The 14,410-nt window shown below is 34.9% G+C and overlaps 1 protein-coding gene across 10 annotated transcripts in view; it reads left to right on the forward strand.

The window, feature by feature from the left end:
• Positions 1-1,248: 1,248 nt before the first annotated feature.
• Positions 1,249-14,410, forward strand: part of LOC110828879 (cyclin-dependent kinase 17) — a 44,662-nt gene continuing 31,500 nt past the window's right edge. For 5 of the 10 annotated variants that reach the window (XR_015537028.1, XR_002542786.2, XR_002542787.2 and 2 more), the window contains exons 1-3: positions 1,639-1,890; positions 5,199-5,413; positions 6,586-6,672. Coding sequence is in view for 6 of the 10 variants with exons in the window: in XM_022062007.2 (XP_021917699.2) it covers positions 5,299-5,413; positions 6,586-6,672 (202 nt within the window). In the remaining 4 variants the exon portion in view is untranslated. Of the gene's footprint in view, positions 1,469-1,638; positions 1,891-4,991; positions 5,011-5,198; positions 5,414-6,585; positions 6,673-14,410 lie in introns of those variants that run through there. The other 5 variants (XM_022062010.2, XM_022062008.2, XM_022062013.2 and 2 more) reach the window with 5 other exon arrangements.

A 14,410-nucleotide genomic window follows, 5' to 3' on the forward strand; every position in this document is an offset into this window, starting at 1 on the left:
TCCATCTGCATCTTTTCTATATCTTTACTATTTATAATTTTCCTATATATTATACAGTCATCTGCAAAAAGTCTAATAGTCGATTCAATGTTCCTCCAAATATCATTTACGTACGCGAGGAATAGAAGTGGACCCAATACACTCCCTTGCGGTACTCCTGATGTTACTCTGACTTCCTCTGATAATTGCCCTCCTACTCTAACTCTCTGTGTTCGGCCTAAAAGAAATTCTCTTATCCATACGACTATCCTCGAGTCCACGCCCGATGCCGCGATTTTCATAAGCAGCCGATCGTGAGGAACTAAATCGAAGGCCTTCGAAAAATCGATTATAATCGCGTCTAACCTTCCTCCGTTATCCAGTGTGTCTGCAATGTCCTGACAAACCGTGATTACTTGACTTTCACATGAATATCCCGGCCTGAACCCATGTTGACCCTCGAATAACCAATTCTTTTCCTCCCAGTTTTTCCTCAGGTACGATGCTATAACGTGTTCCATTTGTTTGCAGACCACCGATGTTAAACTGACCGGTCTGTAATTTGTGACCAATGATCGATCACCTCCTTTGTAAATAGGAACCACTATGGCTTTTTTCCAGTCCCTTGGTATAGTGGCATTATTAATTGTTACGTCCAATAATCGCGCCAGGTATGGAATCATGGCTTCCCCACCCAGTTTTAGAATTTCCCCAGAAATGCTGTCAGGCCCTACTGATTTGCTTTTTCCCATCCCTGCTAGCCTTTTTCTAATGATTTTAGTACTAATGGCGAAGGGTTCGCCTGAGTTAGCGCATTGTATCTGCGGGATGCTACGCTCGCAGCTAAATACCGAAGAATAATAGAAATTAAGGGAGTTGGCCTTTTCTATCGAGTCAGTAATGAGCCGTCCATTACCATCCTTGATCGCCGGAATATTATCCCTGTTTCCTTTACGTCGTTTTACATACTTGTAGAAATCGGTCCAGCATTTACCTTCATTTCTTAATATTGTCCGTAAAAATGTTTCCTGCGCATTTTGTTTAGCTAATAGCAACTGCTTTGATAGACGTTTCAGTTCCTCTTGGTGCTGTTGTCCTAATTTTCTGCTGTTATATGCTTTTCTCACCCTTGACTTTAACCGTTTCACCTCCTTATTGTAGTATTCAGGGTCCGAATTTTTTCTCAGTATAAATATACAGCAAGACTGCTAGCCACTCGGAGCGACGTTCGACTAACACACGAACATGATGAACACTCCTGCCTATGATTATAAGTACAGGAAGAACTGGAAACAGCAGTGGTGATTGGCGTTTGAAATAAGACCGTCAGTCCACTCATAACGACATAGAAATATGTAAGAGTAAACCTTTCCATCCCCAGCGCAGAATCTACATGTGAGTAATGCGATGGCCCCAGTTATCGATATCATATTATGGACTACAAGTTGAAAATGCAGTGAACTCGGCAAGTAAAACTGAACCAGTCATTGTGCGTATTTTGATCGTTTATTTATTATAATTCCGTGTATAATACTGCCTCTCAAAGATAAAACCGTCTACTCGTGAACCGCGTCCAATATGTTCCGATGCATGAAGTGAAAGCAAACGTTGGATTTGTTTTAAGTATTCAAATTTGGTACAATCGAATATCCAATAGGTTTCATTCGATTGTGTCTATCTCAACCGTATCGCTACGGTGGAAAAAAGATAACATGGCGAAAGGGCGGAAAGATAAAGTGCAAAAAAGTCAAGAATTTACGATAATTCAAAATGTTATTAATTATAAGCAATATGACATGTTTTACTAAATCAAACGTATCTATCTGTGATACATGACACATTAAGTAATATGTCTTTGAAGAAGTAATTTCCATTCTGTCACCGGCCAGTTATAACACAAGAGAGAATGAGGTTAGTTATGTCTTAAATCTTCGCGAAAGAATGTTACAGTTCAGATGAGTGAAATTATTTTCTTTGGGGAATGAATCCTTATGCTATTTTGAGGATCGGTTAAGAAATGTGTATTACTCTGAGAATTAGAACTCTTCGGAATATTGGACATATCTTAAGTACTGCACACAAAACATTTTAGAGAGCTGGTCGTTATTTAATTGTAATTATTTCCGTGTGTATGAAATATAAGACCGTACCTTGCTCTCATTGAAGTTGCTGATATTAAATTATAAATTTGCAATATGGAAACTGTAGAAACTATTTTGATCAGGCGGGATCTATGGGAGATTGAGTTGAAGGAGACTGTAGTTTGTTGGCCCAGGACAGGGACCAGTAGAAGGCTTTGGTTAATTCGGTGATAAACATTCTTGTTCCGTAAGTCATCTAGTTAGTTAGAAACTATTTTTGTTGGCCATAACATCTGGGGGTATTTTTACTTGATTTGGAAGATGATAGACAGGAAGGAAACAGGCAAAGTATGGTAAGGGAACTGGCTGAAAATACTGTAATTTAACGAGAATGTTACTTTCACGAGGGAACACAATCATCTTGCCCCAAAGAAGAGTTATGAGAAATGTGCACAGTTTGACAACGATCGTAGACATTGGTTTTTGTAGGATCAGGTCTGCCTCTTTAAAGTAGTGTTTGCTTGCATGGGTGATTAAAATTACTTATAATATAATAGTAACAAATGTAGGGTATTTAGAATACAAAGGAAGTCAAAAGAAAGATGTCAGAAACACTCAAGAGTGTTTCTGAAAAGAGCTTCATATTATATACTATATGGAAAAATGTGAGACGTGATCCATTACACAGAAACAGTGATAATATACTGCAGTCTTGTGTGACTTAACAGATCCGTATATTGCTTTCCCACACTTGTCTTATAATATTTTATATGTTGAGCATATTGCACCATATTCCAACCACCGAAACTGAGGTGAAAAGTGTAATAAATTCCCTCAAATCAAAAAACTCATCAGGTTATGATGAAATAACAAGTAAAATTTTGAAAGCTTGTTCAGCTTTAATTAGTCATCCATTAACCCACATTTGTAATCACTCATTATACACAGGCATTTTCCCGGACCGCCTTAAAATATCAGTAGTACAACCACTGCACAAGAAAGGGGACAAATTACAGACCAATTTCACTTTTAACTACCTTTTCTAAAGTGCTTGAGAAGATTATGTACAATAGATTAAGTCATCATATGCATGCTAACAACATATTAGTCCCAGAACAATTTGGCTTCAGGAAAGGTGTATCCACTGAAGATGCAGCTTTTAAACTAACAGACAATGTGCTAAAATCTGTTAACCAAAAAATGCATGTTGGAGGAATTTTCTGTGATTTAGCAAAAGCTTTTGACTGTGTAAATCATGAAATTTTGTTGGATAAATTGCATTTTTATGGCATTCAAGGAATAGCAGCGCAATGGTTCAGATCCTATTTAACAGATAGAAAGCAAAAGGTCGAAGTAAAAGCACCTAAAAACAAACGAAATTTTTTCTCAAACTGGGGAACAATAAAACATGGAGTTCCCCAAGGGTCAATTTTAGGGCCCTTGCTTTTAATAATATACATAAATGACCTTCCTCCAACAATAAAAACAATAAATACTTTAACAGAACCCATAATATTTGCTGATGACACAAGTGTCATAATTTCAAATAAACATTTTGATGATTTCTGTTCAACATCAAACATAGTTCTGTCTCATATGAGTAAATGGTTTACTGCTAACAAGCTGGCCCTAAATCTAGATAAAACGAATATAATAAAATTTATAACAAATAACTCTCCACAATGTGCTTTAAGTATTGGTTATAATGGGAAGTATATACAAGAGTCAATAAACACAAAATTCTTGGGTTTGCAAATTGATAATCACCTAAATTGGACTAATCATATTGATGAACTGATACCTAAGTTAAGTGGCGCATGTTACGCAGTTAGATCTCTGTTGCATGTCAGCAACACTGACACACTCAGATCAGTATATTTTGCCTATTTTCACTCTTTAATGAAATATGGAATAATTTTTGGGGGAAATTCATCAAACATCAAAAAGATATTCACTTTACAAAAGAAAATTGTTAGATTAATGGCTGGTGTCAAACCTAGGAATTCATGTAGAAGTCTATTTAAGAGATTAGAGATCTTAGCTCTTCCATGTGAATATATATTCTCATTAATGAACTTTATTGTAAATAACCAAGAAAATTTTCAAACTAATTCTCCTATCCACCGTGTCAACATAAGGAATAAAAATCAGCTTCATAGACCAATTGCCAACCTCTCTGGTTTCAGAAGAGTGCATATTATGCAGGGATCAAAATTTTCAACAGTCTACCATCAAATCTCACAAGTCTTGTAAATAAAAAGGCACAATTTAAACTAGCATTGAAAAGATACTTAATTACACACTCCTTTTACTCTGTCGGTGAATTTCTAATGTTTACAAGTAAGTCATAATTTATCTATTGTATATAATGGGTGGGTTTATTTGTAACTTATCTCTACTTTAGTGATCACTTTGTATTTGTGACATTTATATAATAGTATGACTTGTATTTGTATAACATGTATTGTATTATTATGACTTATTCTACACCCTATTGTCATCTGAGTAACTTATGGATCCATGGAATGTATAAAGATGTATGTATGTATATACCATTATTTTGAGTGATTCCATAATAAACTAAAATTACCATTTACTGTGAAGTTTTTAATCAGTGTGTAAGGTTTTTATTTACATTACATTACTTTATTATATTATATTATACCAAATTTATGTAAGCGTTGTCTGAAGTAAATGTCCTAAGTCTTGTAGTAATATTTAAAAACCAAAGTTTATCATCATGATGGCCTGTATTTTCATAGTCTCAACTTTGAAGTGGAGGACATTAAGTTTTGGAAAAGACTCTCTATAGATATAAAGAACCAATAATGTAACTTGCTGCTGTCAAGTCATCTCATACTCAATTGTGAGGGAAACTCTGCTGTTAAAAATGCAAACCATCAGATGTCTCTTCATATGAATTCTTTGTAAATATACTCATATCAAACAGGTAAAGAACATTTAATGACCTGCTATGGATATAAGTAAAATGCAAATCATAATGGAATTAAGAATTTGATACATTCAGTTGCTTAATGTAATAAAACTGGCTATTCTAATGACATATATGGTGTTATTACTGTTTATTTGTTACTTATTAATTTTTTACTATTCAGTTGATCTTTCTGTTTGTTTCAGATTAGATGTTATATAAGTAATACCATACTATCAGACTGCATTTCCAAACTTTGTATGAGTTTATATTAAATCCAGATTTTTGTGCCTTAAAATAATCAGTATGAAGAAGATACGTCGACGTTTCTCACAGACATTTCGCTTCAGTATTGAGGAATCCCTGTCTGAATTGGCAGAACATTTGACCATTGATGATGGTGGTTCTGTTAAAGAAAATGGTAAGTGTTGGGTAGTATGTTGTTTTTATTGACACATCTAAGTGCATTGTACTGTGAGGTCTTAATCATTCATACATCAGTTCAGATTTACATAATAACTAAAATCCATTGTATGTTACCATTGTGTATGTCTAGTTGTCAGAATGTAGTCTACATTTGTTGAGTACATGCAGTCTTAGAAGATTATTTGTACATTTTAAAAATTGTGATTTTGTGTGCCCATTTTAACGAATTGTGAATTTGGCAGTACTTACACAGTGTTTTGGAGTATGAGATATAATACTTATTTTGATGATGTTGAAATCATTGAAGGGAAAATATTTCTGAATTGGAATTTTTTACATGTGTGAATCATTTTAAATGTTATTTATATTAGTGTATTTATAATGAAACCAAAGCACAAGGTCTTGGTGACTTCCTTTCAGATCATCACCAGTTCCTAGTTTACTACTCATACCACACCACTAATGAAAAAGAATATGGTAACATAATTCATTATCACAAGGCAGTGAGGGGTTGGACATAAAGCTTCATGTGTTTTTATATTTATAAGCTTGACACTAGATGGAAGTAAATGATCAGCTTCTTAAGTCAGCCACTTTTACCCCTGGAAAATAGTCCCCATTACCTATTGTATAGGAGGGTGGGTGGGCTCCAGAGCTTGTCTTTATTTGGTGGCTCATGGAAATTTAACTCAGTCATTCAGCTTGTGTGTAGCCATTCATTTTACTGACTGAACTATCTCATCTGGTATTAAACAACCTATGCAGTTGAGAGTTTAATTAACTATATGAAAATATAATGAGAGTAGTTTTTAGCATCCCACTAATCACTGATTCTCTCAGGCAGAAAGATAGATTCTCTTCCTGTCATGTGGCCTGTGGAGATTTGAATTGCTAATATAGCTGACAGACTTGCAACATAAACACATTCAAAGTTAAACTTAATCAGAACACATCAGATTCTGGAAATGATTTCCATTTTTCTTTGTATCTCCATGATACATTTATATCACACATTGAAGTTCATGGGTACTGTTCCACATTTCTCTGGACCTCTTGAAAAAAATATCACTATACAGATTATTAAAGTTCACAGTTGATTGATTGTAAAATGGGACAACTTATGTTTTGATTGATTGTAAAATTGGACTGAACTTCTTTTATTTGCAGGTGTTCATGTTATCCCAGGATTCTCTGATCTAAATCGGAAGCTCTCATTGTCACACTCACGCATCATGTGTCCAAGTCTGAGAGACGGTAAGTCAGTGTGAATTATCAGAACATGAAATATTACTCTGACATTAGGAAATTTTGTATATTCTGAAGGGTTATGATGATTGTGTAATACAATCTATATTTTTGAGTTTTTGGACTTTGTCGATCATCTGATGTTATAGAATTACATTTATTTTTAATTTTATAAGAGATAAGTGATTCAGTGATTTTTTAATCACTGTAAATGCTGTGAATGTTATGTGTGTGGTATTGTAAGCAATGTCTGGTCACTGATCACTCTTATGTTAGCAGCTGACTCAGGGTCCTAAAGTGGGGAAAGGAAGGGTTGAAAAGAGAAGGTTTTGGAAGTAGGGTGGCCTATGGGGTAAAATGTAAACGTTGGCTTCAGTCACCACTTCATTTATCAATTAATGAGTGGTGATGGTGATATTTTAATAAGAGTGATTAAATAACTGTTACTGATATATAACTCTTTATGCATCGTTGTGCACATGTACAAAATACACACATACGCACACACAAGAACATGAATATATCATGTAATATACCAGTCATATGATAATTTACCATAAAGGGTGCAAAAAGATGTGGGTAATGAATTCAAGCAGTTCTTTTATGTTGTTTGAACTGGTTTTATCTAGTAACACATTCCTATATCAATTTAAATAATAACAGTTGCACTGTGCCTTTAAAATCTCTAGAGAAGTAGAGGTTTGTCAGGTGTATTTGTAACAAATCATAGGCATATCTCTTCAATATAAGATTTATTCTTTAACTCTTAGGCACTTCTTATTTAAAAAAAAAAGAGTGCATTGCAGTCTAATATACATACTTTACACTGTTATAACTAAAATACATGAACATACATTTTAAACATTGTTTTTTTTTTCTTCTCTACTGATTCAGTTGTTTATTGAAAACTGATTGTCCAGTGGTTCTTGAGTTGAATTATGCAGAGTGGATGGACAGAGAGACATGTATGTGTTCATTTTGTGCACATTGTGCATAAAATGCATTATAAGGAATGCAATAAAATGGTATATTTTGTGTTGTGTACAACACAAAACATAGGGTAAGGTAAGAAGTTTGAAGTACATTTCAGGTAATTTAATTGTTATATATGTTTTTATATATCATAGTATAGACTCTACAAAGATGCATATTTACTGAAAGGGGTCATATAGGAGGCCAGTCTTCAGGAAACTTGATAAAAATATTGCCTTTATTATCAACTATGTCTTGAAATGAAGAATACATATTTGTAAAAAAATTTCCATAGCCATTCAGCTGCTGTATATTCTCATCATAGTGAATTTGATTGATATTTGTCCAGCCCTTCTATAATTGTTTTCTATGGCAGTAAAAATTTAGAAATACACATAATGTACTGTGGCCCTAAGCATGTTATGTGTTATACTAAGAAACTTTTTAGAGTATTTATAATTTTATTTTTCATATGCTAACCTCCTTGTATCCCCAGGTCTTGCAATGGGTGTGCTGCACAGTTGTGAAATTTTTCCTAACTTAAAGTGGTGTGAAAGTTCGTTTGTGCATTTGATGTGATAGAAATTATCTCATATTGCACATGACATGAAGAATAATATTGCTTTTGCTTTAATGCTGAAGTTAGTAGTTTAATGCTAACGTAACGTCTAGAAAATAAAAATATGAAGTTACCTGGATATTTCACATTTTCTTCTGAAGCATCCTTCCATCTCACTATACTGTAATTTCTGGAGTTTCAACAAGGTAATAGGTTTGACTACCTTATTTCAGAAGCTTTAAATTTGTTGCTTAATTACAATTTTAATTTTTCTGTATATTCCTGTTTTTGATATATGGTAGTTTAATGCTTCTTTTGTAAAATGTGGAGTGGGAGCACTATGGCATTGGTATTTTTGTATTTAACATGGAGACAGTTAAAAATGGAAATTCTACCTGAGCCTTATAATATCCCTTAAAATAGAAATCAGAGAATACTCAACACTCACTGGTACAGTTATATAAATTTAAGTGTCAGCATTTCAAGATAAATTCTGCTATAAGAATAAAGATGCATGGCCATTAAGGTTAGGTACTTGAGGTTTGACATAGGTTACAAGAAAAAAATACAATAATACCTGAGATACAGAACATTAAGGGGCTATTGTTTTCCTTAAATGCATTTCTTATAGCATTTGAAGTAGATTATTGGTAATACAATAGATCAATTTAAACTGACAGAGTTTTATAAATGTGGATGTTTGTTATGATCAAATTAAGAATATGGAAACTTTACAGTGATTGTGTAAAATACAGGGAAATAGGTAGAGATTCCCTACATGTTACTATTTTAAGTCCCTGTGCACAGTCACAAGAACACACTATTCTGATTAGTAGTATTACACTGCATGATAGTCAAGTCCTGCGAAGGATTTGCACCATTGCATCCTTGCAGTTTTTCTATCGTTGCACTACAAAGCACTTACTCACTCACCCATCGTTGTGTTTAAATTGTAGTATAGTTGGCATTTGAGAGTATTACAAAATCAAACATATAGCAAGGGATATTCTGCAATGCATATCAAGGGCATCATACCAAAAGGTTTTATTTTAAAAATTTCTGATTTACAGGAAACTAAATTCTTACACTTATTAAGTTTGACAAATGTGCATTATTAGTGTTGATATGCCCAAATGCATCTGTTTGTATCTCTGTGCAGGAGCAGCAGCATTATGCCTTTCTGACATACATCCCTCTATTCTGTATTAGACCAAATATCTCTGATTATGCAGATATGTTGATATGCCCATATTGCATTATGCTGTTGTAAAAAATATTTTACCTTTTTTTTTTCATCTTTACTCACTTAGCACAATGAAATAATTTTATCCTGTGTTGCCAGCTAAACTTCTGACTTTTGCTGAGCAATGTTCACATAGCAGCTGATAGCATTTTTTACTTTTCTTAGCCACTTCCGTTGAATGTTATGTGTATTGTAACAAGACATCATTACTACTTCTTAACATATAGATGATCATAATTCATAGTCAGTGTTTTATGCTTACCATTAATGTAACAGTATAATGTTGTGTACTACAATTATAGTAATCTGTTTACTGGGAAGGACAGTGATTTACTAGAATGATTTTTATTACATGAATAGACTGATACAAATTCATTACTTGTCTGCAGTTCTGATAAGCTAAAGGTCATCGAGTGCACAAGTCATCTTATCAGTCATGCTTATTCTTAATTATGAAATATGTGAACTGAATACTTGTGAAGATGTGTGGAAAATTTGTTGTGTTATGTTACAGTAGTCATGCATTAAGCAATTATATATGGTGAAATAGCATAGTTTATATTGAAAATTCAGTATTTGGTCAACTCGTATTTTGACTACATACTGAGTGAAATTTCTGTTGAATTTTGTTTGCTGATAAAGTAAATACAAACAAAATTCTTCTTTTAATATATCTTTTGGATCTTACATTAATTGTTTTCTTAAAAATCTTGGCCATTGAAAGTGTTTGTTGTTAAATAATCCGAGAACAAATAAACAAAAATGAGAACATTTGATGGATGATGCAGCTCAGTGAACAGCAATTCTGACACACATTTAAGAAAACTTAGGTCTGTATGCTTCTTTTCTTGTCCATGTTGACAGCCATGACTCTTACATAGTTGTGTATTCATCTTTTACAGCTTTATCAGTTATAGATGTTATGTTGTGTTTACTGATATGAGATAATTATTATATACAACGGAGTGGAAAGGATGAGGGAGAAAACAGTGATCTTGTTTTGTCAAGTGACTGGATATTCTAACATTCACCTGTGCTTACCAAAGATAACCAATAAGAACTTGTCATATCTGCTGCTCCTGACAGTATTTACACTGGACACATCCCAAATACAAGTCATGTCACTGAGACAACCTGTTTGGTGTGCCTGTATAAAACTAGCTATTTAAAATCATAATGTTTGCATGTTTGTGTGTGAATTTCTTGTAACTGTTGAAAAATGTTATGGTAGACAAAAGGCTGCACTACCAAGATATCTTATTTTACAAGAGCATTTGAATCTCAACCAAGCTACTGGCTACCCTGACAGCTTTCTTTTTAATTTGTGGTTTTCCTCATCATCTTAAATTAGTTGTCAGGATAGTACCTTATAGGTAACAACCACTTCCGAATTTGTGTCTTCTCACCATTCATGATAATCTCCATGTTCCAGCCAACACTAATTCTTGCACTCAAAACATTATCATTAAATAACTAAAGAAAACATGTCTAATTATTTAGGTGGGTTAAAGGAAAACAGCAACAACATAATTCTGCACATGAAGTAGAAATTGAGTTCATTGTTATCTGTACTGGTAGTTGTGTCTGTTTGTTAGCATTTAGAAGAAGCAGTTGGGTAGAGAATTTTATGATTTGTTGGAGAAAGTTGATCTTTAACTGAATTTTTGTTAACAAAAATTAATTTTACCAGTTGTATTGTCATATCTAAGGTGCATACATCTTGAATCATTCTGATCCTCAGATCACAAGTTCAAATCTCGAGGCATGGATGTACACCATTGTTTTCTGTGTTGTTATTCTTTGTAGGTGGAGAGGCCTTACAGTGTTGTAATACCACAGTCTTCAGGTGTTACTAAAGGTGTAGCAGTTCATAATTCTCTAATTCTGAACCAGCTCAGGCCAAAGGGCCTAATCTGTGGAAGCTGATGAATAAATTAAAATTTCCATTAATTTAAAGAAATAACTGCATGCTTTTACTGTCATGGTGAATGAGATAATATATACATATGTAGTGAGGGAAATATAATGTGCACAGAAGGCTTATGCTTTCTGGCAGATTGGAGTGACATATCACACTGGGACTTATAATAATAATCTGTGGCGTAACAGCCCTCTGAGAGCCTAAGGCGACTAACTGGCTGCTGGCCTCATGTTCACATGCCTAAGCAGAGGTGAACGATCATCCAACCAGATATAGGGTGACGTGTGGTCAGCACGACGAACCCCCTGCCATTGCTAGTTTTCATGACCGGATTACGCTACCCATTGTAGCTCCCCAATTTCCTCACAATGCTACATACACCGGTCAAAAATCTCATGAGAAATTTCTTTCCCTGAGACTCGAACCAGCGGGCATTCCGTATCACCGGTCCGAAGCATGATGCCTCTGACCGTGCGGCTATGGCGCAAAAATCTTCTCTCCAATAATTGCTGCAAATCCTTTCCTGTCCACCATGGTCACCAGAACCTCCTTGTCACCTCCTCCCAAAATTCCATCACCTCCTTCTCTCAACCACATTCTCTTCTCCCATTGGATAGCAGCTTGCTCCACCAATCAGCACCATCAAATTCATCTCACCACTCACTGCCTGCCTTATATAACACCAGAACCAGTCCCACCTCATACCTACCTTGGAAATGGCAACTGAGATGTTTGCCAAAACGTTGGTTGACACCAAACATTCAACATGTCTGTCACCCAAAAGCCAAAGTTATGTAAGGAATATCATTGGTATCAACTACATACAAAATGTTATCCAAAATTCTTCTGTCAAGGTTAGTGCCATTCATAAACAAAGTTTTGGGGATCATCGTTGTGTATTTTGATATAATTGGTCAACTACTGATCAGGTTTTCTGCATTCATCAGATATTGGAGAAGAAATGATGGTACAGTGAGACCATAAAAAAAGTAAAGCTGTCATACTATGTTCCTTGTAGGTGCTCAGGGTGTGGGGAGGTATAGCTCCAACTTATTCTTAACCTCAGCACTAGATGGGGTGATTGGTTAGTGCCATGCCCTGCCTGCTCTTTAACCCTGGGGTAAGGGCTCCCAGTACCCTTTGGACAGGAGGCTGGGTGGGCCCCAGAGCCAGTCTGGATGCAAAGGCTGGGAGAAAATTCTTTGCCTATGTTGGGGATGGAACCCTGGTAGGCCAGCTTTTAGTCAGTCATTATATTGACAGATACCTGGCTCATACAACTGGGGGGGGGGATACATCACCTATTTGTTGACTTCAAGAAAGCCTATGATTTAGTTAGGAGAGAAGTATTAGACAGTGTTCGTGTTGGATTCATTTTTCCAATGAAACTAGTTAGGCTAAACTTGCTTAAATCAAATGTGTAGTGAAGTCTGGATAGGTAAATATTTGTCTGATGCATATCCTATTCAGAATGGTCTGAAACAAGGAGCTGCTTTATCACTACAGCTTTTCAACGTTGCTTTAGGATATGTCTTCAGAAAGGTCCAAGAAAGCAAAGAGGGATTGAAATTGAATGGGACACATCAGCTTCTGGTCTATGCTGATGATGTTAATTTATTAGGTGAAAAATAAGGCAGAATCTATATCAGAAGCTAGTAAAAGAGTTGGTCAAGAAGTAAACATACATAGTTTATGTTCATTTCTTGTCACCAGGCTATAGGACAAAATCATTATATGAAGGTAGTTCATAAATTCTTTGAAAATATGGCAAAGTTCAGATGTCTGGGAGCAAAATTAACAAACCATAATTGCATTCACAAAGAACTTAGGAGCAGACTAAATTGGAATTTGTTTTCCCATCTGCTATCTACAAATGTTTAGATTAAAATGTAGAAAGCTGTAATTTTACCTGTTCAGTGTAGGTACGAAGCTTTTGGTCTCTCTCAAGGGAGGTGAAGAAGATAGAGGGTGTTTTAGAGCAGAGTACTTTGAATATTTGAACTAAGTAGGGATGAAGTAATGCATGACTGAAGAAAATTGCATAAGGAGGAGCATTATAATTTGTTCTGTTCACCATATGTTATTAGAGTCATCAAATCAAAAAGGTTAAGAGGGGCAGGACATGTATTCCACGTGGAGGATGTGAGAAATGCATACAAAATTTTGGTTGAAAAGGTAGAAAGGAAGAGACTGCTTGAAAGACCTAGGCATAGGTCTGAGGGTAAGATGAAGATGGATCTCAAGGAAATAGGGTTTGGGGGTGTGGGTTTTGATTCATCTGGCTCAGGTTAGGGATTGTTGGTAGGCTGCTGTGAACATGGTAATGAACTGCATGAGCATATTCATTTCTGAAGATTGACTCTGCTACTTGTAGTTGTTGTTTAGTTAGATGCATTGATGGTTGTGGTTTTCTGAATTGTCTTGTGATAGAGTGACCCCTCCAGAAGCCATACTGCCTGTCTAATAGGATTTCATAAATCTGTATTGTAGAGTACTTGGAAGCTCAGATAATATTGTAGTGATATTGAAAGGAAGATGCCACCACACAGTGAGAGTTTTGAAGATTATGAAATAGCAGACAGTAAATTTCAGTTCTTAGACAATGAAGAAAATTGCAGTGTCTTGATAATGTGATATCGTAGTCAGTGAAATCAGAGCTGTTTTACAAGAATAAATATAGTGTTGTTTAAGAAAAAGTGCTAGCAACTGAATTATCTGTTTTCTTGCATGAAACATCGAGATTGACATGTGTCACAGATTGTAGTATGCAGCCAGTTATTTCAGTTAAAATAATGCCAGTACAAATAACTTAGAAGGCTAGGAGTTGTTATGGCATATTTCAACCAAAATATAGGATTTCCATTTTACATATAATTTAACTGGAGAAACACCTGAAGTAATACAATTTTGTACTATAAAATAATGAATATAAACAAAACTGTTTACACTAGAAAGGACACTAGTGCCAAACGTATTTCGACCTCAAGAGGTCATCATCAGTGGCAAAACAAATTAATTCATATAATACAATTCAAAAAAAACTGTGGTTTTC

The sequence above is a fragment of the Zootermopsis nevadensis genome, unplaced genomic scaffold (assembly GCF_977971745.1).
Source record: "Zootermopsis nevadensis isolate Lab colony 2312 unplaced genomic scaffold, Znev_1.0 Znev_ptg000025l, whole genome shotgun sequence".
NCBI classification, from domain to species: domain Eukaryota; kingdom Metazoa; phylum Arthropoda; class Insecta; order Blattodea; family Termopsidae; genus Zootermopsis; species Zootermopsis nevadensis.